General features: G+C 45.7%; 2 protein-coding genes across 8 annotated transcripts; one reads left to right on the top strand and one right to left on the bottom strand.

Annotated features, from left to right (window-relative positions):
- Nucleotides 1-442: 442 nt before the first annotated feature.
- Nucleotides 443-5,538, bottom strand: LOC118394675 (uncharacterized). 6 transcript variants are annotated; one of them, XM_052463771.1, is made up of 7 exons: nt 5,393-5,538; nt 5,028-5,118; nt 4,648-4,905; nt 2,554-4,391; nt 2,314-2,418; nt 1,377-1,471; nt 443-568 (listed from the first exon to the last, which is right to left on the bottom strand). In XM_052463771.1, exons 3-7 carry the CDS (start codon nt 4,896-4,898, stop codon nt 536-538), a joined length of 2,322 nt encoding a protein of 773 aa, XP_052319731.1. In that variant the 5' UTR covers nt 4,899-4,905; nt 5,028-5,118; nt 5,393-5,538; the 3' UTR covers nt 443-535. The 6 variants fall into 6 exon arrangements, with proteins under 6 accessions (XP_052319731.1, XP_052319725.1, XP_052319730.1 ...); XM_052463765.1 differs by having other exon boundaries at nt 1,365-1,475; nt 5,393-5,537; XM_052463770.1 differs by having other exon boundaries at nt 1,377-1,475; nt 5,393-5,537.
- Nucleotides 5,539-12,040: 6,502 nt separating this feature from the next.
- Nucleotides 12,041-22,848, top strand: LOC118394673 (E3 ubiquitin-protein ligase RNF31-like). 2 transcript variants are annotated; one of them, XM_035788117.2, is made up of 23 exons: nt 12,041-12,654; nt 12,992-13,193; nt 13,392-13,538; nt 14,237-14,392; nt 14,493-14,549; nt 14,718-14,886; nt 15,355-15,514; nt 15,665-15,804; nt 16,038-16,210; nt 16,377-16,610; nt 16,888-17,235; nt 17,454-17,639; nt 17,928-18,134; nt 18,312-18,485; nt 18,706-18,804; nt 19,005-19,094; nt 19,252-19,366; nt 19,768-19,880; nt 20,154-20,264; nt 21,418-21,466; nt 21,563-21,659; nt 21,796-21,961; nt 22,056-22,848. In XM_035788117.2, exons 2-23 carry the CDS (start codon nt 12,993-12,995, stop codon nt 22,104-22,106), a joined length of 3,243 nt encoding a protein of 1,080 aa, XP_035644010.1. In that variant the 5' UTR covers nt 12,041-12,654; nt 12,992; the 3' UTR covers nt 22,107-22,848. The 2 variants fall into 2 exon arrangements, with proteins under 2 accessions (XP_035644010.1, XP_035644009.1); XM_035788116.2 differs by having other exon boundaries at nt 15,662-15,804.
- The last annotated feature ends 506 nt before the right edge of the window (nt 22,849-23,354 follow it).

The raw sequence follows: 23,354 nt of genomic DNA, 5'->3' as shown, positions 1-23,354 counted from the left end.
GAAGTGAACTTAAGATTTCTGGTAAACAGATTGAAAAGTACTGGGGGCGAATGAATGCAGTCTCATTTTCCACCAGTGCTGATTCTTGAAGTAGCCTGCTTGTTTTGCTCAAGTTAAACACAGACCCTTGATCTCCTGTGTGCAGTCGACATTGTCCGGTCTGAAGTAGGCAACTTCACAGCCCTATCAGTAAGAGTGTTGGGTAGGCTACTTTTTAGATAACCTTTATGGGAGTAAAGGTTCATCTTTCACTTGGGACTCCTTGACAATGAATATGCTGTGCCTTTTGCAATCGATAGTGAATAAATCTTGCTTTTGTGAAGTCTTTATAGAGTTCAGCAGTCATGACGAGTCCAAATTCCCTTACTGATCAATAAGCCCCATTTCATGAACATTTTCTACTTTTAATTTCAAATTCCTCCACCACTTCAAAACTCAAGGAGTTAATTTGGAGGGGAAAAAAACTTTATTTTAGATAGGCCTATATATAGGGTTATTAAAAATGTCTTCATTGTCATTTGTTGACAGTCTCTGGTCAGTCAGTACCTTGGGTTTCTTCCATTTGCTCCTGTAGAGAAAACACAGCGTTGATAAATGACAATTAAAAATAACTTCAGCATAGGGCTTCATCTTGGAATGTTAATTGAAGCTAACCCGGCCTCTGTAGGTAGAAAGCGGAGGCTGAAGAAATGTAACAACTTGAGTTCATACAGAGCTATTGATGCAAGCACTGACAATCCATGATATCAATATTAGTTATAATCATGTTGAGACTATACAGTGTTTATTTCCATTTACTTTTACAAACATTGGAGTAAATCAACCTTATATTTCTGGTTCTGAACGAGGTACAATCAATAGATATACAAATTAAATGCATGTGTCTAAAAATGAATTTGGCAATTAACAATTTCCCCTTTAAAAAGGGGTAATCTACAGTTGCTACATAGGTATTTTAAGTACAAAAATGTATTGATTCTGGAAAAGTATAATTTATACATGCCTCATGTGGACTGTCGTACCCCATCAGAACCAAAACTACAAGCTTGTTTTACTCCAATGTTTGTAAAGGGTAAATGGAAACAATGTGTAGTCTCAAAACATGTTTAAAACTAATGATATCAGATTGTCAGTCCTTGCATCCATAGATCGGTCTATGAATTTGAGTGGTTACATTTCTCCAGCCTCATACCTCAGTGTTTTACAGAAACGGGGGCAGGGAAAACACTTTGCTATTGTTTCAACTGCTGATTGACAATTTAACCTTACTTTATGAAACAGACAGAATGGCGTGACTGGCCGTTCATAGAACGCATCCGTATCAGTCCGAACCATAAATCATCCATCAAGGTTGTTATCCTTGCCTCTTGTTTTACCAGATCTGCCATAATACCCAGTCCAGGGTTCTTCGTCACCATTCCTCTGGGTTTTCTGCTGTCCAAAAGGCTTGTTTGATGGATTAGTCTGTGCTCTGTCTGGTGAAGAAACCAGTAACACCATCAGGTATTCAGCATTGAAAACACTAACAATACCGTGGAAAATAGTCGGTAGAATGACTAACATTCTACAGAACAAAAAATATAAAAACGCAATGATTTTAGTGAATTACGGTTCATATAAGGAGATCCGTAAATTGAAATATATTCATTAGACCCTAATCTTTGGATTTCACATGACTGGGCAGGGGCACAGCCGCGGGTGGGCATAGGCCCACCCACTGGTGAGACAGGCCCAGCCAATCAGAATGGGTATTCCCCAAAAAATGATATACAGAAATAATCCTCAGTTTCATCAGCTGTCCGGTGGCTGGTCTCAGACAATCCCTCAGGTGAAAAAGCCGAATGTGGGGTCCTGGGGTGGAGTGGGTCTGCGGTTGTGAGGCCGGTCAGAAGTACTGCCAAATTCTCTAAAACAACATTGAGACTGCTTATGGTAGAGAAATGAACATTCAATTCTCTGGCAACAGCTCTGGTGGACATGTCCGCAGTCAGCATGCCATTTGCATCTGTGCCATTGTGTTGTGTGACAAAACTGCACATTTTAAAGTGGCCTTTTGTCCCCAGTGCAAGGTGCACCTGTGTAATGGTCATGCTGTTTAATGAGCTTCTTGATTTGCCACACCTGTCAGGCGGATAGATCATCTTGGCAAAAGAGAAATGCTCACTAACAGGGACGTAAACAAATTTGTGCACAAAAATTGATAGAAAAGCTTTTTGTGCGTATGGAAAATGTCTGGGATCTTCTATTTCAGGACCTGAAACATGGGACCAGCACTTTATATGTTACATTTGCATTTTTGTTCAGTATACATACCCTGTGGTCTATTCTGCCATCGTCCCCGTTTCTTTGAGTAGTTCAGCCCATATCCATTATCACAAGTTACATGATCAGGCATGGCCTTGTTTGCTCCCCTGGAATCTGCAGGAGAAAGATACTATATAAAGTGTCATTTTACAGCATTGTTTCAGTGTGCATTTGTGTAAGAATATATCAAAGCAGACTAACTTAGACCAAGTTTAGGAATTATCAAAAAGTATGGGATGCCCTCTTTACCCATCTGTCGTCTTTGATTCTGTGGAATGAGACGCTGCTGTGCCTGAGGCTTGATGAGATCGGCGGCCATCTTGGCCACATTTCCCTTATTCAGTCTGCCTGTGTGGCGCTTCCTGAAACTCACTCCGTTTGGCTTCGGCGCCTCACAGTAGCAGTTCCTCTCCTGTAGCTTTGAACACATCAGACCACACGTCTTAAAGTGTCCGTTTGATGAGGGAGCCGTTGGCATCCTAACTGCAATCTGCTCACAGTCCTGTCGACTGGGTACAATAGGCCCAGTCTGTTTGGCAGGTTCCATCACTTCCGCCTCCATTTTCTGGTTGCAGCGACCTGTACAACTGCAGCCAGGTGCTTTGTCTCCTGCTAGGCATTTGGAGGAATATGGTTCAGGGTCATCTGGAGAGCAGGGAGGGCTCAGGACCCTGGGCTCTGTAAATTTCAGAGCCTTCTGATTTGGGCTACGTTGAGCCTTGGGTTTCAATGACCCTTGAGTGCTATTCAAAGATCCTTCAACACTTGGGATCATTGCACTTTGGCTTGTAGGAGAACCTTTTTCCACAAGCTCCATGTGTAGGTTGTGGCTAAGTTTGAGCTGCCTTTTCCTCCTGGGAAGAGCTTCAGAGTTCAGCCTCTTTGATGGGATGAATTTATCCATTGGCGTGCTGAAAACTTGCTTATGCTCTGCAGTGCCTAGTTGATGCTTTCTGTGGTACATTTTTCCCATGTCGGCCAACAAACAGGAAAAGGGAACATAAGGGGGAAGTGTGTCTACCGATGACAGGGACAACCTTTGACTTCTCTCGGTTATAGCCAACAGTTGACTAGCTGTGTGGCCTCGACTGACATTCGCATCCGATTCTTTCGCAGTCGACACTTCATGATCCAAAAGCCCATTCTGTATCAGCCACTCTGTGGAGGGGACATACGGCGCCAAAGACTGCACTGACCAAACTGACGCATTAGCCTTTTGCTGTATTTGGCTATAATGGAAGGACTCTTGGCATGAAGAAGTATTCACATCAGCCATGTTCTCTGCCTCTTTCACATTTTCTAAAGTCAGCGAAAACCTCAGACTTCTCCTCCTCTCTGTTATAGCTATGACTTGACTGGCTGCGAGGTCTTGACTGACGTTGGAAGGATCTGCTTCTTTCTCAGTCACCACAATGCCGTTCTCCATAAGCAACTCTTTGGAGGGGACATACGGGGCCAAAGACTGCACTGACCATACAGAATCATTCAACTTTTTGGGTACCTGACTATAAAAGGACATCTGGCTTTGATTAGGATGATCATCTGACACTTTTTCAGACAACTCTTGTGCCACATCTTCTGGCACCATCAGTCCATTCTGTGTCATCCACTCTATAGAGATGCTACGTGAGTGCATGGTCTTTGTTCCTGCAGGTGGGTCTTTGCCAGTACCCTGGCTCCTCAGTATCCCCTGGAATTCAGTTTTGGAGGCAATGGGGGAATTAGGTTCTTCTTCTGGGCAGCTCCGTTTCTCTGCTTTGGAGCTTAGAGATGAGGGGGTGGTAGAGTTGGTGCCTCTTCCAAAGTCAGACCTAGCCAGTAGTCTAGCCAAGGGGGGACCATCCTTCACCACTTCAGGTGGTGGTTCAGTCTGTACTTCAGAGTTGACCATCTCTATGGGTGTGGCGTTGTGGTAAAACGTGCTGGACATCCTGCTGTTGTTCTGGTAGGCCATGGCAGCAGGACGGAATTGGTATTGTCTGTATTCTGCAGGGTGCAGCTGGGAATGAGGAAGAACATAACCTGGAACCTCCATGTATGGGTGGGGAAGGAAAGGTGGCATAACCATTCCCGGCATACCGTAACCTAAATACAAAATTAGAAGGAATGAGTGTCATTGGATCTTTCAATTGTATTGAATACATTTTTTTTAAAATAACAGCTGAAAAGCATTGGGTTCCTCAAATTATAGAGGTATACATGTTGAGCTGTACAATACATGTAGTAGATCAGAACAAAAATGTGGTTTACTGATCATGAATATTACTTTATACCGCCAGACTGGACATTATACAGCATTTATACTACTGGGTAAGAAAAACATATTTAAACTCAGCCATTCCTGGAAATCCAGAGCAGGGGTTGTAGGGCATGGGCCACTGGTAGTGGTAGAGAGGAGGAGGGGGCTGCACATAGAAGTAGGGTCGAGACTGGTGCACATGAGGATGGGGCTGATGATCGGTTATATGGGGCCCTGATCCTTCGGGTCCATGCACTGGGTGCCATGTGCCAGGGTTGGGCTGAGGAACTGGCTGGTGTGGCCCAATGTGCCCCGCTGCCACATGTGGTCCATTTTCAAATGGTGTTGCTGCCATACCTAAACTAAGGAAAGAAACAGATGGAAAGTGAAAGGAAATGCTTTTTTTTATTTTTATCAATGAACAGTCTAACAATTAGTGATGTCAAGGAGCGCTGAGGTGTGTCGAAATCGCTAAGCAGTTTACCTCAAAGCAGTGTGCCGATGCCTGTATCACTATCAGAAGCACATGATCAATGACATCTGAAGCTTTGTTTCATCAAACAACCCGATTGGTCCTGTATTGGTTTCGGTAGAAGACAAAAAGGCTACGCTTTGAATGCACTATGGTGTGTGGGACAACTATAAATGTGCCACAAGTGTACACTTTGTTGATCAAAGCCTTGAGCTTTGTTTGCAACAAGGTGATTAAGTGAATTCAGGTCATTAAATAATTCCATTGAAAAATAAGTGCATCTTACAAATGGTGACACCACCAATTAAATATAATGACCCTGAATAAGAAAATAACTGCAATACAGAGCACACAAATGTAAGAAATGACCTGCTCACCACCAGAACAATAGATCAACTTGACTTGCCTCACAACAAACTGATTAAAAGTGTGAGCCAGACACACCTGGCCTTAAATTGATGATTACCAAAGGTGTGGTTTCAGTTTGAAAAACAGTTCCTGGGATGTCTCGGAAAACGACAGTTTTACTTCCATGCTGATTCAGTCATTCTAGTGCATTCTGAAAAAACAAGCACACATCAAAAGTCAACCCTCATCCCATTTTAGTAACCTCTTCTAGTGCTTGACTTGGACTAGAACAGGTGCCAGTACTGTTTATATTTAGGTGCAAGAGCTCCACAATACTTTTGAGCTAATAATCTAGAAGAGGAACAGGAACTCCAGTATTAAAACATGTGAGGTGCCAGTACTCAGCTCCTGTGACCTCCTTACCCAAGTCAAGCACTGATCTCTTCTTAATCTAAATGTTACATATCTTTACGACACTTAAGAGTATTGCCTTTACAGTACGCCCCTCCAAACTAAATTAGGTCATGCATTTGAGCAGCTCTTCCTAATCCGCCAAAAAATGTGATTAAAGCTGTGAGTCATTCAATAACAAGCCTGATATGTTATACAGTAGTTATTTTGTAGTTATTTTTCATTTGCTTTACAAAATAGTTTGGCGTTTACTGTCTCTATTCTCCTAAAATGAAGGTGAAACTTCAGGGGTGTGTTCAAGTTACTGGAAGACATGCAACATTTTGCCTCATAAAAGTCTTAATTTAATGTCAGAATAAAGAATGCATGTGATTATCTATTATCTTGAAGTATTCATACAACATAGATTGCAAGGCTAATTATGCTGAGCCTAACACGTTTCAATTACTGATCCAATCTGTAGAACACTAACCACAGCTTTCATGAAACTACTGAAGCATCAATCTATTATCCATGTTGATGAATGCCTCCCTGTACTCTTTCATGTAAATGAAAAAACAGGTTTTAAAAGTGCAAAGTTTTATTGGCAACACTGTGCAGGCAAGTAGATATGTTTGTTCACATTACACAGCGATGTTCAAAATATCTACACAGTAACAAAACAAGACATGCTTCTACACCTGCATTGCTTGCTGTTTGGGGTTTTAGGCTGGGTTTCCGTACAGCACTTTGAGATATCAGCTGATGTACGAAGGGCTATATAAATCAAATGTGATTGATTGATTGAAGACATGTAAACCTCGACTGGCACTTGAAGCCAAACATCTCCTCTCACCAAGAAATTGCATTTCCACTGCTTTATAATTGTATTGCCTGGGCTTCAAGCCTCAGTGAACAATACACTGACACTGTAAGAGGAGTTGAAATGCTGTAGAGTAGACTGGGCCTACCCCTCCCAGGTCGTTTGGTCTGCTTTTTTGCACACCAGTATCTCTACCTGTACATGACCATCTGATCATTTATCACTCCAGTGTTAATCTGCAAAATTGTAATTATTCGCCTACCTCCTCATGCCTTTTGCACACAATGTATAAAGACTATTTTTTTTCTACTGTGTTATTGACTTGTTAATTTTTTACTCCATGTGTAACTCTGTGTTGTCTGTTCACACTGCTATGCTTTATCTTGGCCAGGTCGCAGTTGTAAATGAGAACTTGTTATCAACTAGCCTACCTGGTTAAATAAAGGTTAAATAAAAAAATAAAAAATGGGGTTAATGTCACACTACAGTCCGGTTAGGCTGCAGCCCAGGCTGTGATTAGGATCGATGCACAGCGTCCATCAAGGCTACAATCAAGCACTGGAAATACAGGCATCTACTGTACAGCAAGTTTTTTGTAACACTTATTCAAACATTACGAGTGTTTTCATTTATTACAATGTGCTTTGTGTGCATTTCATTGTGCAAGAGAATTTATATATTAGGTCAGGGTTTCCCCAAACTGCTCCTGCTCTTCATGACACATGACTTCATTGTGGTCCTCACAGCAGATTTTAAACAGGGTCCTTCAGCTCAGCAGAATGGGATGGAATCAGAACCTTGTCACTGAGCCAGAGAGTCAAGTGAGTGGTGGTCATGTGAAGCCCAATTCAGATCAAGGCCCCTAGTCAAGTGTCCTAGTCAAGGCTCCTAGTCAAGGCTCCTAGTCAAGGCTCCTAGTCAAGGCCCCTAGTCAAGGCTCCTAGTCAAGGCTCCTAGTCAAGGCTCCTAGTAAAGGCCTCTAGCCAAGGCCCCTAGTCAAGGCTCCTAGTCAAGGTCCCTAGTCAAGGCTCCTAGTCAAGGCTCCTAGTCAAGGCTCCTAGTCAAGGCCCCTAGTCAACGCTCCTAGTCAAGGCCCCTAGTCAAGGCTCCTAGTCAAGGCCCCTGGTCTAGGCTCCTTGTCAAGAGTCCTAGTCAAGGCCCCTAGACAAGGCCCCTAGTCAAGGCTCCTAGTCAAGGCTCCTAGTCAAGGCCCCTAGTCAAGACTCCTAGTCAAGGCTCCTAGTCAAGGCCCCACAGTCATGTTTTACATCCTCTGGAAAATTCTCTGTTCTCTGGCCTGTCCCACTATCCAAGGTTCTTCAGTATTCAGGTGGAGCTTCTCCAGCTCCTACTGGGTTCTTTGGCCACAGTCGTCCCAGGGGAAGACACGGTCGTCTTAGGGGAAGACACGGTCGTCCCAGGGGAAGACACGATCGTCCCAGGGGAAGACACAGTCATCCCAGGGGAAGACACAGTCATCCCAGGGGAAGACACGGTCGTCCCAGGGGAAGACACAGTCATCCCAGGGGAAGACACGGTCGTCCTAGGGGAAGACACGGTCGTCCCAGGGGAAGACACGGTGGTCCCAGGGGAAGACACGGTGGTCCCAGGGGAAGACACGGTGGTTCCAGGGGAAGACACGGTGGTCCCAGGGGAAGACACGGTGGTCCCAGGGGAAGACACGGTGGTTCCAGGGGAAGACACGGTGGTCCCAGGGGAAGACACGGTGGTTCCAGGGGAAGACACGGTGGTTCCAGCGGAAGACACGGTGGTCCCAGGGGAAGACACGGTCGTCCTAGGGGAAGACACGGTCGTCCCAGGGGAAGACACGGTGGTCCCAGGGGAAGACACGGTGGTTCCAGGGGAAGACACGGTGGTCCCAGGGGAAGACACGGTGGTCCCAGGGGAAGACACGGTCGTTCCAGGGGAAGACACGGTCGTCCCAGGGGAAGACACGGTGGTTCCAGGGGAAGACACGGTCGTCCTAGGGGAAGACACGGTCGTTCCAGGGGAAGACACGGTCTTCCTAGGGGAAGACACGGTCGTCCCAGGGGAAGACACGGTCGTCCCAGGGGAAGACACGGTGGTCCCAGGGGAAGACACAGTCATCCCAGGGGAAGACACGGTGGTCCCAGGGGAAGACACGGTGGTCCCAGGGGAAGACACAGTCATCCCAGGGGAAGACACAGTCATCCCAGGGGAAGACACGGTCGTCCCAGGGGAAGACACGGTCATCCCAGGGGAAGACACGGTCGTCCCAGGGGAAGACACAGTCGTCCCAGGGGAAGACACGGTCGTCCTAGGGGAAGACACGGTCGTTCCAGGGGAAGACATGGTGGTCCCAGGGGAAGACACGGTGGTCCCAGGGGAAGACACGGTGGTCCCAGGGGAAGACACAGTGGTTCCAGGGGAAGACACGGTCGTCCCAGGGGAAGACACGGTCGTTCCAGGGGAAGACACGGTCGTTCCAGGGGAAGACACAGTCGTTCCAGGGGAAGACACAGTCGTTCCAGGGGAAGACACGGTCGTTCCAGGGGAAGACACGGTCGTTCCAGGGGAAGACACGGTGGTCCCAGGGGAAGACACGGTCGTTCCAGGGGAAGACACGGTCGTTCCAGGGGAAGACACGGTCGTTCCAGGGGAAGACACGGTCGTTCCAGGGGAAGACACGGTCGTCCCAGGGGAAGACACGGTCGTCCCAGGGGAAGACACAGTCGTCCCAGGGGAAGACACGGTCGTTCCAGGGGAAGACACGGTGGTCCCAGGGGAAGACACGGTCATTCCAGGGGAAGACACAGTCGTCCTAGGGGAAGACACTGTCGTTCCAGGGGAAGACATGGTGGTCCCAGGGGAAGACACGGTCGTTCCAGGGGAAGACACGGTGGTCCTAGGGGAAGACACGGTCGTTCCAGGGGAAGACACAGTCGTTCCAGGGGAAGACATGGTGGTCCCAGGGGAAGACACGGTGGTCCCAGGGGAAGACACGGTGGTCCCAGGGGAAGACACGGTGGTTCCAGGGGAAGACACGGTGGTTCCAGGGGAAGACACGGTCGTCCCAGGGGAAGACACGGTCGTTCCAGGGGAAGACACAGTCGTTCCAGGGGAAGACACAGTCGTTCCAGGGGAAGACACGGTCGTTCCAGGGGAAGACACGGTGGTCCCAGGGGAAGAAACGGTCGTTCCAGGGGAAGACACGGTCGTTCCAGGGGAAGACACAGTCGTTCCAGGGGAAGACACGGTCGTTCCAGGGGAAGACACGGTCGTCCCAGGGGAAGACACGGTCGTCCCAGGGGAAGACACAGTCGTCCTAGGGGAAGACACGGTCGTTCCAGGGGAAGACACGGTGGTCCCAGGGGAAGACACGGTCATTCCAGGGGAAGACACAGTCGTCCCAGGGGAAGACACGGTCGTTCCAGGGGAAGACACGGTGGTCCCAGGGGAAGACACGGTGGTCCAAGGGGAAGACAAGGTGGTCCCAGGGGAAGACACGGTCGTTCCAGGGGAAGACACGGTTGTCCCAGGGGAAGACACGGTGGTCCCAGGGGAAGACACGGTGGTCCCAGGGGAAGACACGGTCGTCCCAGGGGAAGGCACGGTCATCCTAGGGGAAGACACGGTCGTTCCAGGGGAAGACACGGTGGTCCCAGGGGAAGACACGGTGGTCCCAGGGGAAGACACGTTGGTCCCATGGGAAGACACAGTCGTCCCAGGGGAAGACACGTTCGTCTGAGGTTGGGATAAGTTTGAACCTCAGAACAAGCGTTCTCTCACCCAACACAGGCCTGCTGCTGGAAGTGGTGACAGAACTGGACGTCATAGGTCGCAGAGGAGATGTGGGGGTTAAACATCCTACTGTAGTCGACAGGCTGTGTCGGCGCCTGTGGAGCCACATACCCCAGGTACGGCATATGGAGCCATATATCGACGCCCATAAGGCATAGCTGGAAATAGAAAGAGAGTTAATATTAGAATTGTATTAGAAAATTACATGACACAAATGAATTGACAAAGATTTTTTAAGAAAAAGTAGCCATTGTACCTGATGGGAGACGACCATATGGATTGATGTTCCATTGACACATATTATAAAATGGTTGAGTTGGTGGTTGAACATAGAAAAATGGTCATGTGTGATTAATTATATGGTGTGGTTGCCCAACTCCCATTGAGTGTGAAGGATTATTCATATTTGAAACAAGTGAGAAAATACAGGAGTTGATTGACTTGACACTTCATCCATCACAAAGAATCAATGAGTAGTGTTTCAATTCATCAAACTGAGTTGGCGAATAAATAAATCACCTTCCTTTGCTTTGTCAGGGGCAGAAAGACAGCACAGGATATTATACACCGCAATTCTACTGCAAAGAGGAAACTAAAAGTTAAAACGTCAGTTAACCTACACACATCATTACATTGTGGTCCCAAGTCAGTGTAGAAACTTAGCTGCAGAGGCTAAGCCTTCCAATAAGGCAACAATCTGACTGCATCCATGAACAACAAGAAATATAGGTACAGTATATGCCATTACATTGGCGTTAATAAACACATGAAAATGAGGTGACTAAAAATGAATAAAGACAAACAAGCCTAACAGTGAACGTCATGGTCAGGAAAAACTGAGACTGTATATGAAACGAGAGCAAAACAAAATTTACCCATTACTCACCCTCCCCATCAGATGTAGCACCTACCGTGCGTGGGGCATTGCAACACGCGCATCCCACTCCGATTAGGGTGTAACGAACTGTGAGCTGACAGTAAAATTAGGCAATTAGTCATTTTCACCACAAGGTGGCCCCAAAACTACAAAAATGCGTGTACCGCATCAGCTTTACGACGTTTCTACTAACCAAGCCATTTTGGCTCTCCTGATCTCTCTTTGAGAATAAGGTTATGGCCATAGAGATAGATAGATGAACTCATCTTTGTGTCTCTGCCACCATAGCATCAATGACAGCATGGGTAGCGCCATTGAGGTTATCTCTGTCGATGTGCCCTTGAGCAAGGCACTTAACCCTAATTGCTCCTGTAAGTCGCTCTGGGTAAGAGCGTCTGCTAAATGACTAAAATGTTTTTTTAAATTAAATCTCCATTTTGACTGATCCCTCCTGATGACCTGGTCAGATATGACTTCAACAGGGTCACCAGAAGGGATCAGCCAATGAAGTTGGAAGTCCCACGAACCCAGTTGACAAAGGCCCCCAGTGTCCGGTCTGGAGCGGGAAGTCACAAGCTCTGCTGGGTGGCTACTGCGTAGCAACGTAGCGGTGCCAAATGCCCTTGTCTACCCTAGAAAGCCTATGTAAATTACGATAGCCAGAAAGGCTGTGTTTATTATGATCAAGTTTAACCCCACAGTGAATTATTTAAAATTGTGCTACAAATCGAGATATATAGTGACCCTTCTGACTACTACATTTGTCATCACACAGGATCATGTGCTGACACAGGCCAATCACAGGCCAGCGGGCTACAAGGAGGCTCCTGTTGACTCTCAGGCAGGGTCGACAATGATCCTTTGCTAGTTACGACCACTATCACCATGATCCTTAGCAATTTTTGGGTGCCATTCAGCAATATGGCATGCTTCCAATTCAAATACTTCTGGCTTCATGTGCTATGAGGTGTTTTCCTTGGGGATACGTGGATGACATCAGTATTGTCACTATTTACTGTTTTGTTTTTGTCTATGAGTTGACTCCATTCAAATGGTGGAAGCTCCCATGCGCTGCCCAGGCTGAGGATGGCCTTTCGGCCACTAGAGGTCTCTATCATTCTCTATGGCAATGACACACAATGGCGGTGCATGGAGGTTCGTTTCTTTGCGCAAGGCGGAATACGGCATTTTTCTCATGCAGTTGTTTACATTTATAGCTTGTACTGCAGTTATACTTTTCGACCCTGTTACTGCTGGTTTTATAAATGAATTAAGACGTACATTTGTTTTTTAGCGAACAAGCCTGTGTTGAGATTCGTGCATAACATGGTGTTTTGAAAGCACCTGTTTTTTTAATGAATTGATATCTCATCGTGATTCAATGGCTTTCGGTGTAGACAACTGAACGAAAGCACTGGGTAAGAGGATATGACAGTATTTCTACATAGGTGCAGTTGTAGGCTTTAACCTTGCTATAATTGCTACAACAACGTTAAGTTTACTCATTGTGTTGTTGGAAATATAGAGTACTGCATAATGAGTAAATCAGTGTCTCTCTGGTGTGTGTGTGTGTGTGTGTGTCCGTTGATATGACTGAGCCTTGCGGTTTAACAGCAGGACACACTGTCAGGGCACACATGTAACCTCTTACGAATCTTGCCACTGCTCATCAATGCTGCCTGAGGTGTGTCAGTGCCCACAATGATTTGCTATCTGATCTGTGTGATTATTATTATGATGACCTCTCTTTTCCAGGATGGCCAGTATACTTTCAAACCAGCTCGAGAAGGTACGATGCCATGCGGAAGCCTGTCTACATTCCACTGGCTCAGTGCTGGAGATCCGGGCAGGAATATTAGCTATGGCCAACATACCCTTACCACCGTCAGCCAAATACCACTACATCGCTGCTGAGACCATGATCATTGAGAACAGCATCGGTAACAACAGGAAGGAGGTTAGTTAGTTTGAGTGTGTGCTCGAAACAGTCAACTATGTCCATATCACATGTCACCTTCACTTAGCCTACATCTTGGAATACAGAACTTGTTTTCCCTCTCTCTCTAATTGTGCTGAATATTTTTGTTCAGTGTCCATTCTTTTGTCAACCTCTTTCTGGATCAACCCTTTTTATCTTTGTTCTCTCTCCTGCCAGACCATAGGTTCCCTACAGAGACTGTCCACAGCACTGAACATTCTGGAGAAGTATGGCTGTAACCTCACCAGCTCCAGTAGGCCCAAGTACTGGCGCACTGTCAAACACAACAACCCCGTCTTCAGAGCAACAGTAGATTCCATTCAGGTGAGGATGTCTTCAATACAGGTAGGTTAGATTCTGGGTAATGATATGTAGTCTACTACCTTGTCACTATAGACTTATTGGCATTATGCTGATATAGGCCTAGTTCAATACAGTGTTTCCCTAAGGATTTCTTTCAGCAGCAGTAGCAAAGTTGGTCTGTAGCGGCTGGGGGGGCAGACATAGGTCGCAGTCTCTGACCTAACATTTTAGTGGCAGTCCTCTTGGCCGCAGAAACAAAATGTTGTTGTTTTAAAGCTAAATTCCAGCAATTCTACACATTTTCCCAAAGGGTAGAGAGAAAAAAAATGAAGTTTTAAAGATAATTTACTAGATAAGTCTTATGATATCTGAGTGACTCAAACATTGTAAATAAAATCAATGGGGGCTCCATATTTTGGTGATTGTTAGTTCTCAAAGATGATCTTATTTAAAAATATACTGCTCTATTATATTTTCTACGTACTTTATATTTGGTTTTAGCCATTTAAATTTACACTGAAAACATTTGACCATCCTATATATATTGGAGTGGCAGCAACGATTTGCTGTTAAATTAATATTGGGTAACACTGATTGAGTATATAACTTACTATCGTTTTGATGAAGTTATTTGTTCACACACCATTAACTCTAATACATTTTACGTCAACATTTTTGCATGAAACCTATCCCCTTTCCTCTCCTCGGTTCTACCCCAGGGAGGAAGGGCAGTGCTCTGTCTCTATGGTTACTCCAACCAGCAGCCAGACGGACTGAGTTTCCCTGATGTGGTCGTGGAGCCTGACATTGAGAAGGTCGCAGCGGTCACCTTGGAGGTCATGAGTCTACGCATGGAACTGGACATGCTCCTCAAGGTCTGAACCAATGGCATTGTCTCGAAGACTGTTATTCTGAAATATTTCAGAGGTTCATGAAATCAGTTGTACTGAGTCGTTGTTGTTGCTACTTTCACAGGAAGCTCACCCCCACCCAGAGTTCTTTGAGAGAATGGTCCCATCACTGAACCAAAAGGTATTTTTCCTTTCTCCCATAACCGGTCCTCTTCCTCTCTGCCTTCTACTTGTTTTTTACGTCGCCCTAATAGCCTCTCTCTGCTTCAGACAGTTTTTATATTTGTGTGGTTTTGTGTCTGTTGGTGTCCACTGCCATCAGATGACTGAATATCCTTTATGATTCCAGGATGACTTTGGACCCATGTCTGATGCAGTAGCTATTCCCTCCAGCCTGAGAGAGAGCCAGCCCCTATACATGTCTCTATCCTCCCTGTCTCAGTCTCCCACTAGTGCCTTTCTTCCAGTACGGACCGCTAACGCCTCAACCTCAACCTCCATCTCTACCAGACACACAGGTTAGAACTGTGCACAAGCATGTTTTTGTTGGGTACCAGAAGTCCTCACAAGGATAGTAAAACAAGGAACATTTGGGGGGGGGATATTTTGCCGGTCCCTACAAGGAAAAATTATATTTTAGGTTTAAGGGTTAGGGTTACAATTAGGGATAGAATTTAAGTCGGGGTTAGGGGTTACGTTTAGGGTTATGGTTAGATTTAGGGTTTTGAAAAATAGTAATTTGGATGGGAATCAATTATTTGGTCCCTACAAGGATAGCAATACAAAGGTGTGTGTGTGTGTGTGTGTGTGTGTGTGTGTGTGTGTGTGTGTGTGTGTGTGTGTGTGTGTGTGTGTGTGTGTGTGTGTGTGTGTGTGTGTGTGTGTGTGTGTGTGTGTGTGTGTGTGTGTGTGTGTGCGTGCGCGCGCGCGCATTTCTAACATCTGAAGCGTACATTTAACTTTTTCTCGTTTCTCTTCCCCTGCAGCCAACTGCACTATCTGTGCTATTTTCCCAGTGGCTGCCCATTGTAACTCTTGTGTGCAATGGCTGTGTACGGAATGTGACAGACTGTACCACTCTTCCGCAGAACGAGCCAATCACCACAGGACTGTCGTGACATCCTCTAAAATGCGAAAGAATCACAGGTAAAACATGACAAATAAGACGAAAGCGAAACTGCACAGTAAAGGAAGAAAATGTATACATTTTCATAGGTGGTGATTACTGCTGAAAATGCAACTGTCTCTGTGCTCTGTGTGTTTGGCACAATATTCACTTCCTCTGTCTCCCAGTAGCTCCCTCCCGTCATGGCACTGTACCCACTGCACCATGGTCAACTCCATCCAGGACATACTGTGTGAGATGTGTGAGAGGCCACGCCTGGCCTCCTCTGGGCCTGCTAAGGATGATTTCCCACAGCCCTTCACCATCACTGGTCAGTATACACACACACACACACACAACAGTGTATGTGTTTTAATAGTGGTGGTTTGCCTTTTCTCCACTCCAATCAGTCTCACTCCTCTATTTCTGTGTTTACTTCGTATGCTTGTTTTATTGTCTGAAAATGTAATGACACCCTTAAGATGATTATAAGCTGTTGATGAGTTCATATTCACCTCTTCCATAGTCCTGTGTTGAATGTGTTTTCACTATGTATGTCACCAGAGTGGCAGTGTAAAAGCTGTACGGTAGTGAACGCAGGCAGTAGTATCCTGTGTGAGGTGTGTGAGCGCCCCCGCCTGGCCACCAAGCCTCCTGAAACCCCCACACACCCCCTTCCTACACCCAACCGGCCTGCTGCTCCAGTACTGGGCATGCCAGGAGACCCAGACAGCCAGGTAAACTACTGTTAATGTCAGTGCAGGAGTAGCACATTTGAGTTGAAATGAAAGTTTGGGATTCTGCCTTCATCAAACAGATTGTTGTTCCTCTATTCCCGTGAGTCTCGAAGCTCATGTAAATGATCTCTTCTTTTCCCATCTTCTCTCTACTTCTCTGTTGCAGTGGGTGTGCCAATTCTGTACTTATGTCAATTACACTCCAGCGTCAGTGTGTGAGATGTGTGACCTTCCTCGTCCCGAGCCCGCCAAAATGCCAGTCAAACTCCACCCTCCGTCCCAGGTCAAAAGGGTCCCTGTGCTGTCTGTCAAACCCAAAGACCCGCCCATGGAGGACCCTGATTTGAGGAGACAGAAACTGATGCGGGAAGAGGGGCTAAAGCTGATTGAGCTTATTAGAGTAAGTGAAGGCTTTCTGTAGAACTATAATATGGTGTGTAATCACATTATCCCACTAGTAATATTAAAAGATATTAGTGAATTTAAGATTCAGAAAAGTATTTTTTGTACCATTGCTGGGCGATTTGGTTGCAGGAATATTAAAACTACAGATTTCAGAAAACAAATGTGTGAAAATAACCTAGCATCCTCTTACTTATTCATACAGTGTGGTGAGTAGCAGCAGCTGAGGCCTAGTCAATATGTATGACAGATTTGTCTTTATTTCTCTCTCTCAGGATGGAGAGAAAAAAGGAGTGAGTCCAGAGGAGGTGTACACAGGCATGCGCGTCTCCGGGGGCGGCAACATCCTCCCCTGTGATTGGCTCAAAGCGGAGCTACCTCACCTGCTCGACCAGATCTGTGCCATGGCTGCGTCGTCTCGAGCAGCAGACCTGAAAACAGGACTGAACCAGAATGGACTCTCCAACGAGACTGGTACTGCAGAGGATACTGGTGTGGAGGAGGAGCAGCCCAGAGGGGGAGGAGTGACCCTGTCCAGGGCTGAGGCCAAGATGGCCTGGCTGTCTGCAGGGGGAGAAACTGAAAGAGCAGCCAGACAGTCTCTCAGAGACAGACACGCTAAGGTGAGAGACAGGGCAGACCTCGCCCAGGTCTAAGGTCAGTTGTACTGGCACTTTTCCCAGCTGAACTCTATTTACGTTTCCCAGATCTGTATTAAGCCTAGTCCTGGACTAGAACACACTTTCAATGGAGATTCTCCACTAGGAACTATTTTGAATCCTGAATTAGCCTTTTAACACTCAAAGAAGGGTTTGGTTTCTCATGTACCTGTCCTGTCCAGGTGAAGGAGCTATGTTCTCTGGGGTTCAACGATGAGGCGCGGTGTCAGGAGGTACTGAGGCAGAACGGGGGAGAGGTGCGGGGGGCTCTGTCTCTGCTGCAGCGACCGCTCATGGAGCCCTTCCACCAGCGCATGTGGAGCGACCAGCCCGAGCCCACCATCGACATCAACCACCCCGACAAACAGGTAGGACACTGGAGCTCTCAACTGCACTATGTGCTTCATTCGGCCCATACATTTAGCTGAACGCAGAATAGATGTATTGATGATAATGTTCTCTACCACCATTAGATAGGTCCACAGATCGTACATGTTCTTCAATCATCTGACAGTTGCTTGATCTCTCATATAAATGTATATTTTACAGTGAAAAGCATTATTTTGTAGTAAGGCATATCTCTCCTTTCATCATGCCTCTGCATCAGTTGGTCTGATCTCTCTCTACTCTTCCTCCTCCCTCCCCCCTGGGACCAGCGTGTGTGTCGGAGGCTGCTGGCGGTGTATGACCTGCCCAGCTGGGGCCGCTGTGAGCTGGCCCTGTCCTTGCTGCAGGAGCGCACCGCCCCCTACTCCCTGGACGATGTAGTACAGGCCGTACGCGAGTCACAAGACCGAGACTTCATCCGCAGAGTGTTGGCCAAAGAGTGCCCCATCTGCCTATCGGACTTTCCCCACAGCAAGGTACTCTCTCGAGTGTGTTTTGGGGGACTTGTGGGTGTTTGCGTGCATGTCAGCACTAGCTTGCCTTTGCTCAAAATGAAGTAGAAGCTTTTCTGTGTGTTTTTTTGCAGTATCTAACCCCTACAACTCTCATACACCTTTCGCTCTCGCTCTCTTCACCTTTCCTTCCTGTTTCAGATGCAGTCTCTGACCTCCTGTCAGTGCTCGGTGTGCTGTGGCTGTTTCCAGCAGCACTTCACCATTGCAGTGAGAGACAAGCATATCAGAGACATGGTGTGTCCCGTCTGCTGGGAACCTGACATCAACGACCCCGAACACCTCAACAGCTACTTCTCCACCCTGGACATCCAGGTAGTACATCACACAGAGAACAACCTCACACAAAATATCCCTCAGATTCTCTCTTTGAAGAGAGAAGAAACACAGAGTGAAGCCCAATTTTGGGGATTTCAGAGGCTTCTCTCCCTTCAAAATGCAGGTGGCAGTGTGCATTCAGTGTGTGTGTGTGAGGTACTGTCTATAATGATGGCTACACCTGTAATAATAACTTCCTGTGTGTGTGTGTGCACAGCTGCGGGAGTGTCTGGAGCCAGAGGTATATGATCTGTTTCATAAGAAGCTGACTGAACAAGCTCTCATCAAGGACCCCAAGTTCCTCTGGTGTAGTCATGTGAGTTTAAATCTCAGTGTCCTATGTATACAAAGGCAAAGGAAAAATATGTTTTTGCTAATCCCCATTGAGGCTGTTAAAATAATAAAATGACATGCTACACCCATCTTCACTAGCTAAAAATGACCAGTACCTGCTCTTAAACTGTTGAAGTATTCCTCTTCCCTTCCCTGTCTTATTTTCATAACTTCTCCCCCCAGTGCTCCTATGGGTTCATCTATGATGGAGACCAACTGAAGGTCACCTGTTTCCAGTGCAGGAACAGCTTCTGTGCACAATGCAAGAAACCTGTAAGTGTGAAACATGAACTCTGTGTGTGAGGGAATCTGAATCAGAAATTGCAATTAATTGGGGCTATGAGGAGATGATATTTGGCTTTAGAGTAAAGATGCTGGAGCCCCATCTCATTCCATTATCCCCTCGTCTCTCTCTCTGTGTGCCCTCTAGTGGGAGTCTCAGCATGGTGGTCTGTCATGTGAACAGTACCAGTCCTGGAAGAGAGAGAATGACCCAGAATACCAGAGGCAAGGCCTGGCCGGATACCTGCGCGACAACGGCATCAGTGAGACACACAGCACACACAACTTCTAAATTAACAACACCTCCTCATTGAGAGCTACTGTAGTGTTTAACCAGAAAAGGCCGGTACTTGCAGAGGTGTGAACGGCCAGACACTTCACTAGGTGTTGGGCTGAGAGAGATCAAATTGGTCTTACTCATAGTTCATCTTCCAAACCAGCACATTTCATTAGCGTCATGAACAACACTCCCGTAGAGGTAATGTAGGCCTTCTGCTTGAACTAAGCCAGTTGACTAATACCTTGTTTTAGCAAAGAGGTAGAGTCAGTTACAGGGCTTTTTAGGTCCCTCCACATCCTTCAATCAATTGATTAATTAATCAATCAAACTATTTGCCCTCTTCCTCCGATGCATTCTCATGTCTGTACTCGCTCTCCCCCTCAGCCTGTCCAAACTGCAGGTTCCAATATGCCCTGTCTAAAGGAGGCTGTATGCATTTCTGCTGCTCCCAGTGCAGGTACCAGTTCTGCAGTGGATGCAACAACCCCTTCCACACTGTAAGTTCCTTCTCAAATGACTTGGTGTCTTTGTGTTGAGTTCGTCGATCGTTCTAGTTCCTGGCAAGGGGTTTGAATGAGAGTTGACTTGAATGTCGCTTTAATTTGTTTTTCTTCCTCCAGTCAATTTCATTCTGCACCCTCGGTCTCTCCCCACTGCCTCCTCTCTCCCTCCCTCCTCCCACACTCTTTCCTTCCTTCCTTCCCTACCTTACATTTACATTTAAGTCATTTAGCAGACGCTCTTATATTCTGTCCCTCCCTCTTCTGTAGACGTGTGCAGTGATCCAGTGCAGTGTGACAGGTCTGCACGCCCATCACCCTCGAGACTGCCTCTTCTACCTGAGGGACTGGGAGCCTGTCAGACTGCAAGCACTGCTGCAGGTAGGCACACACACCATCCACACAAACACAGATGCTCACACACCATTACAATCACCATAACCACATTATAGCTCTCTGACTCACAGTCGCGGTTATAACTAGGGCTGTCAAACGATTCAAATCATTCAGTTAATGGCATTAGTTAATTGCGGTTAATTGTCCTTTTTTTAATTTGCTCAAATTTAGCCCTAAAAGATGTGTCTATTTCAAAAAGCAGTGCATTGAGAAACAGGCATACTATTATTTGATTGTAATGGAAAGAAACACAAACTCATCTACGTCAGAAGGTTTTCATTGCATTTTCACCATAACACAAGTCACTGTAATGTACAGCCAGCTGTAAATGCTCCCTACTCCCTCTTATCAATGTTTAACACTTGCGCGCACACAGACGCACACACACTCTCTTTCTCACACACACACACACACACACACACACAGCTTTAAGTACTGTTAAAGCTTCAGGAATTCTAAATGACTTAACTACAGGAAAAAATAACTGGCTCTATGGATACAAAGACCTTTTAAACTTGTCCAACAATGTTATGAACACACTGTAACCATCTGTACTGTTCAACAACTTTACACACATAGACCCCTCACTCACTCACACACACACTCACACACCATTCTTGCATACCCAGCCTACCTTTGAAGCATCTCTTTGAGTAGCATATTCCTTTTCAGTTCTTTCTCTGCCATCCAAATTTGTGCATAGCCTAGTCAGTGGTCAAGTTATCAGGTTGCTAGCTAGCTGACTAGCTAGCTAAACAATGTTTCTTATCAAACCATAAAATAGCGGCTTGCAAGTTGTTTAAAACAGCCCATGCTGTGTGCATGAATCCACAGATAAAATGCAAAGCATAGCTCGGTAATATTGGGCTTAACTTTGACATGATTTTGGCTAGAGGCACGCGGTCTTGAGCGACGTGAAGGTACAAGCATTAACTGTAGATGTGTTCTGCGCTTAAAAGGGTCCGTGCGGTGAAGAAATGGAGATGCTATTTCAAATCATTTAACTGTGATTAACATGTCATGCATTAACACGTTCTTCACACGTCATCTCTGACAGCCGTCGTTATAATGGATTTTACTCTAAGAGTATCTGGAGATGGATTGTACTTCCTGTTCATTATTTGATTGTTGTTTGCAGAACAAGTGTGTTGAGTTCAACACTAACACCCCTCCAGGAACTCAAGCCGGTAAGATTCTACCTGTTCTTTAGTTTTTACTCAGCAAAACTTAAAAGAAATGGAGAGATGTATTACTTATTCTCTCTCGCCCCAATCCCCCCTCAGGGATGTGTGGCGTGATTGAGCAGAAGGATGAGGGTGGGCAGCAGACGGACTCGGCCTGTGGGGCTCAAACTCAGCCTGGCCATGCAGGACTCTGCGAGTATGTCACTGCCAACCACCCTATAGTGTTTTTCAAGGACCCAAAGGCACTTTAGATTACAACAGAGTGGTTCCCATGAAAAACATGAAAACATGCCTAGATGTAACTAACTGGTTTTTGACCAAATCAATTCCAGGAAACACTACAGGGAGTACTTGGTGAGTCTCATCAATGGCCATTCCATCGACCCGGCCCCTCTCTTCAATGCCAACGAGCTGGTTTTGGCCTGTCGGAGATACCAAGTGGATGATGCCCGGGGGGAGATGGAGGACGACGTAACGTACTATCCTCGAATGCTGGAGGTTTGTTTTGATGATCCTTGTGGAGGGGTGTTGTTGTTTTTTTCAAAATATTTAGTCACTTGGTTTAATAATTTCTCATCTAATCTTATTTCAGAAACTGATTGATGAAGTACCACTTGGAGACAAGGTTCCTCGGAAGAAATGAAAACGAATCGTTTGTTTGCTTTTAACAATCAAGTGTTTTTAGTATTGAGTGTTGGGATTTTGACTCAAATCACCATCACAAGTGTTTTTTTGTCATTGTGACTGTTACACCACACAGCAGAAAGCTATGCTTATATCCCCATGATTGAGCTACAGTTATTTATGAATCTATATTTGGGGTAAATGCTCAGCGTCACATTATTTAAAAAAATAAATAAAGAGGTTGTGTGTGTGTGTGTGTGTGTGTGTGTGTGTAACATTTCAAGACATCTTTAAATAACCTGTGATATTTAATGGCATCACTTCGTTGCACGCAGTCTGTAGGTGCATGCTCTTAACTGTATCATTTGTGAAGAAAAGTACTTGAAACAGTCCAGACACCGTCTGCAATCAAATGTTCAATCAAACTCTTATGTTTCTCAGTCATGCTCTTTATCCAAAATGTTCCTTGTACGCTTGCTGTAAGGGAGGTAGTTGTGTCCTCAGAGTAACTGCAAGGTTGACATAGTTACTGGACATTTTTCGGGAGTTAGATCAGTACAGCCCCTGCTGGCCCTGAAGCTTATTGAGCCAGTGAACTCAAGCTTGATGAGGAGGAAGGATTCCACTTCAAGACAGGACATTTCAAAACTGGAGATTTTTTTTTTGTTCCCCTCGAGCAAGTATCATTGAGAACTACAGAATCTCTACAGTTAATTAATCACACACCATCATTAACAATAAACTTCAGATTTTACTCCATATTTATTGTATTCCCTTAATTGCTTTTTGCCTCCAGTGCCAGTGAATTATGACTGAATATATCTTTGTGTAAATTGACTGACTAATTTGGGACTGATTTTTAAAGGATTTGACCCACTGTGTGTTGCAGCCCCAAACTGTATGGTTACCAGCTACCACTATTACCTGGTCAGATTATGACAAACACACAGAACAAGAACATTAGTATTTCAAAACGTCTGAGCAGGAGTAAGCCTATTTGTTGACAACTCAAATATGAATAATCATACTTTTATTTCTGTTTTCTCTCCTCCCATACTAAGTCAGATGTGTCAGCCACTGACATGGCTGCTAATGTCTTGTGACAGATAAACTGTCTTTTTTGTCTCTGTGTCTCTTAGATGTTTGGAAGCATCCCTTGTCTGGAATAGATATTGGTGCAGCAGCAGGGTCAGAGATTAGTGGGGAGAGCACGCAGGGTTATGGGTACTGCTGTGATGTGTCCTCGTGCCACAGGGCAGGATTTGGA

Source organism: Oncorhynchus keta, chromosome 15 (genome assembly GCF_023373465.1).
Source record: "Oncorhynchus keta strain PuntledgeMale-10-30-2019 chromosome 15, Oket_V2, whole genome shotgun sequence".
NCBI classification, from domain to species: domain Eukaryota; kingdom Metazoa; phylum Chordata; class Actinopteri; order Salmoniformes; family Salmonidae; genus Oncorhynchus; species Oncorhynchus keta.
This window is presented reverse-complemented; position numbering and strand designations above follow the sequence as displayed.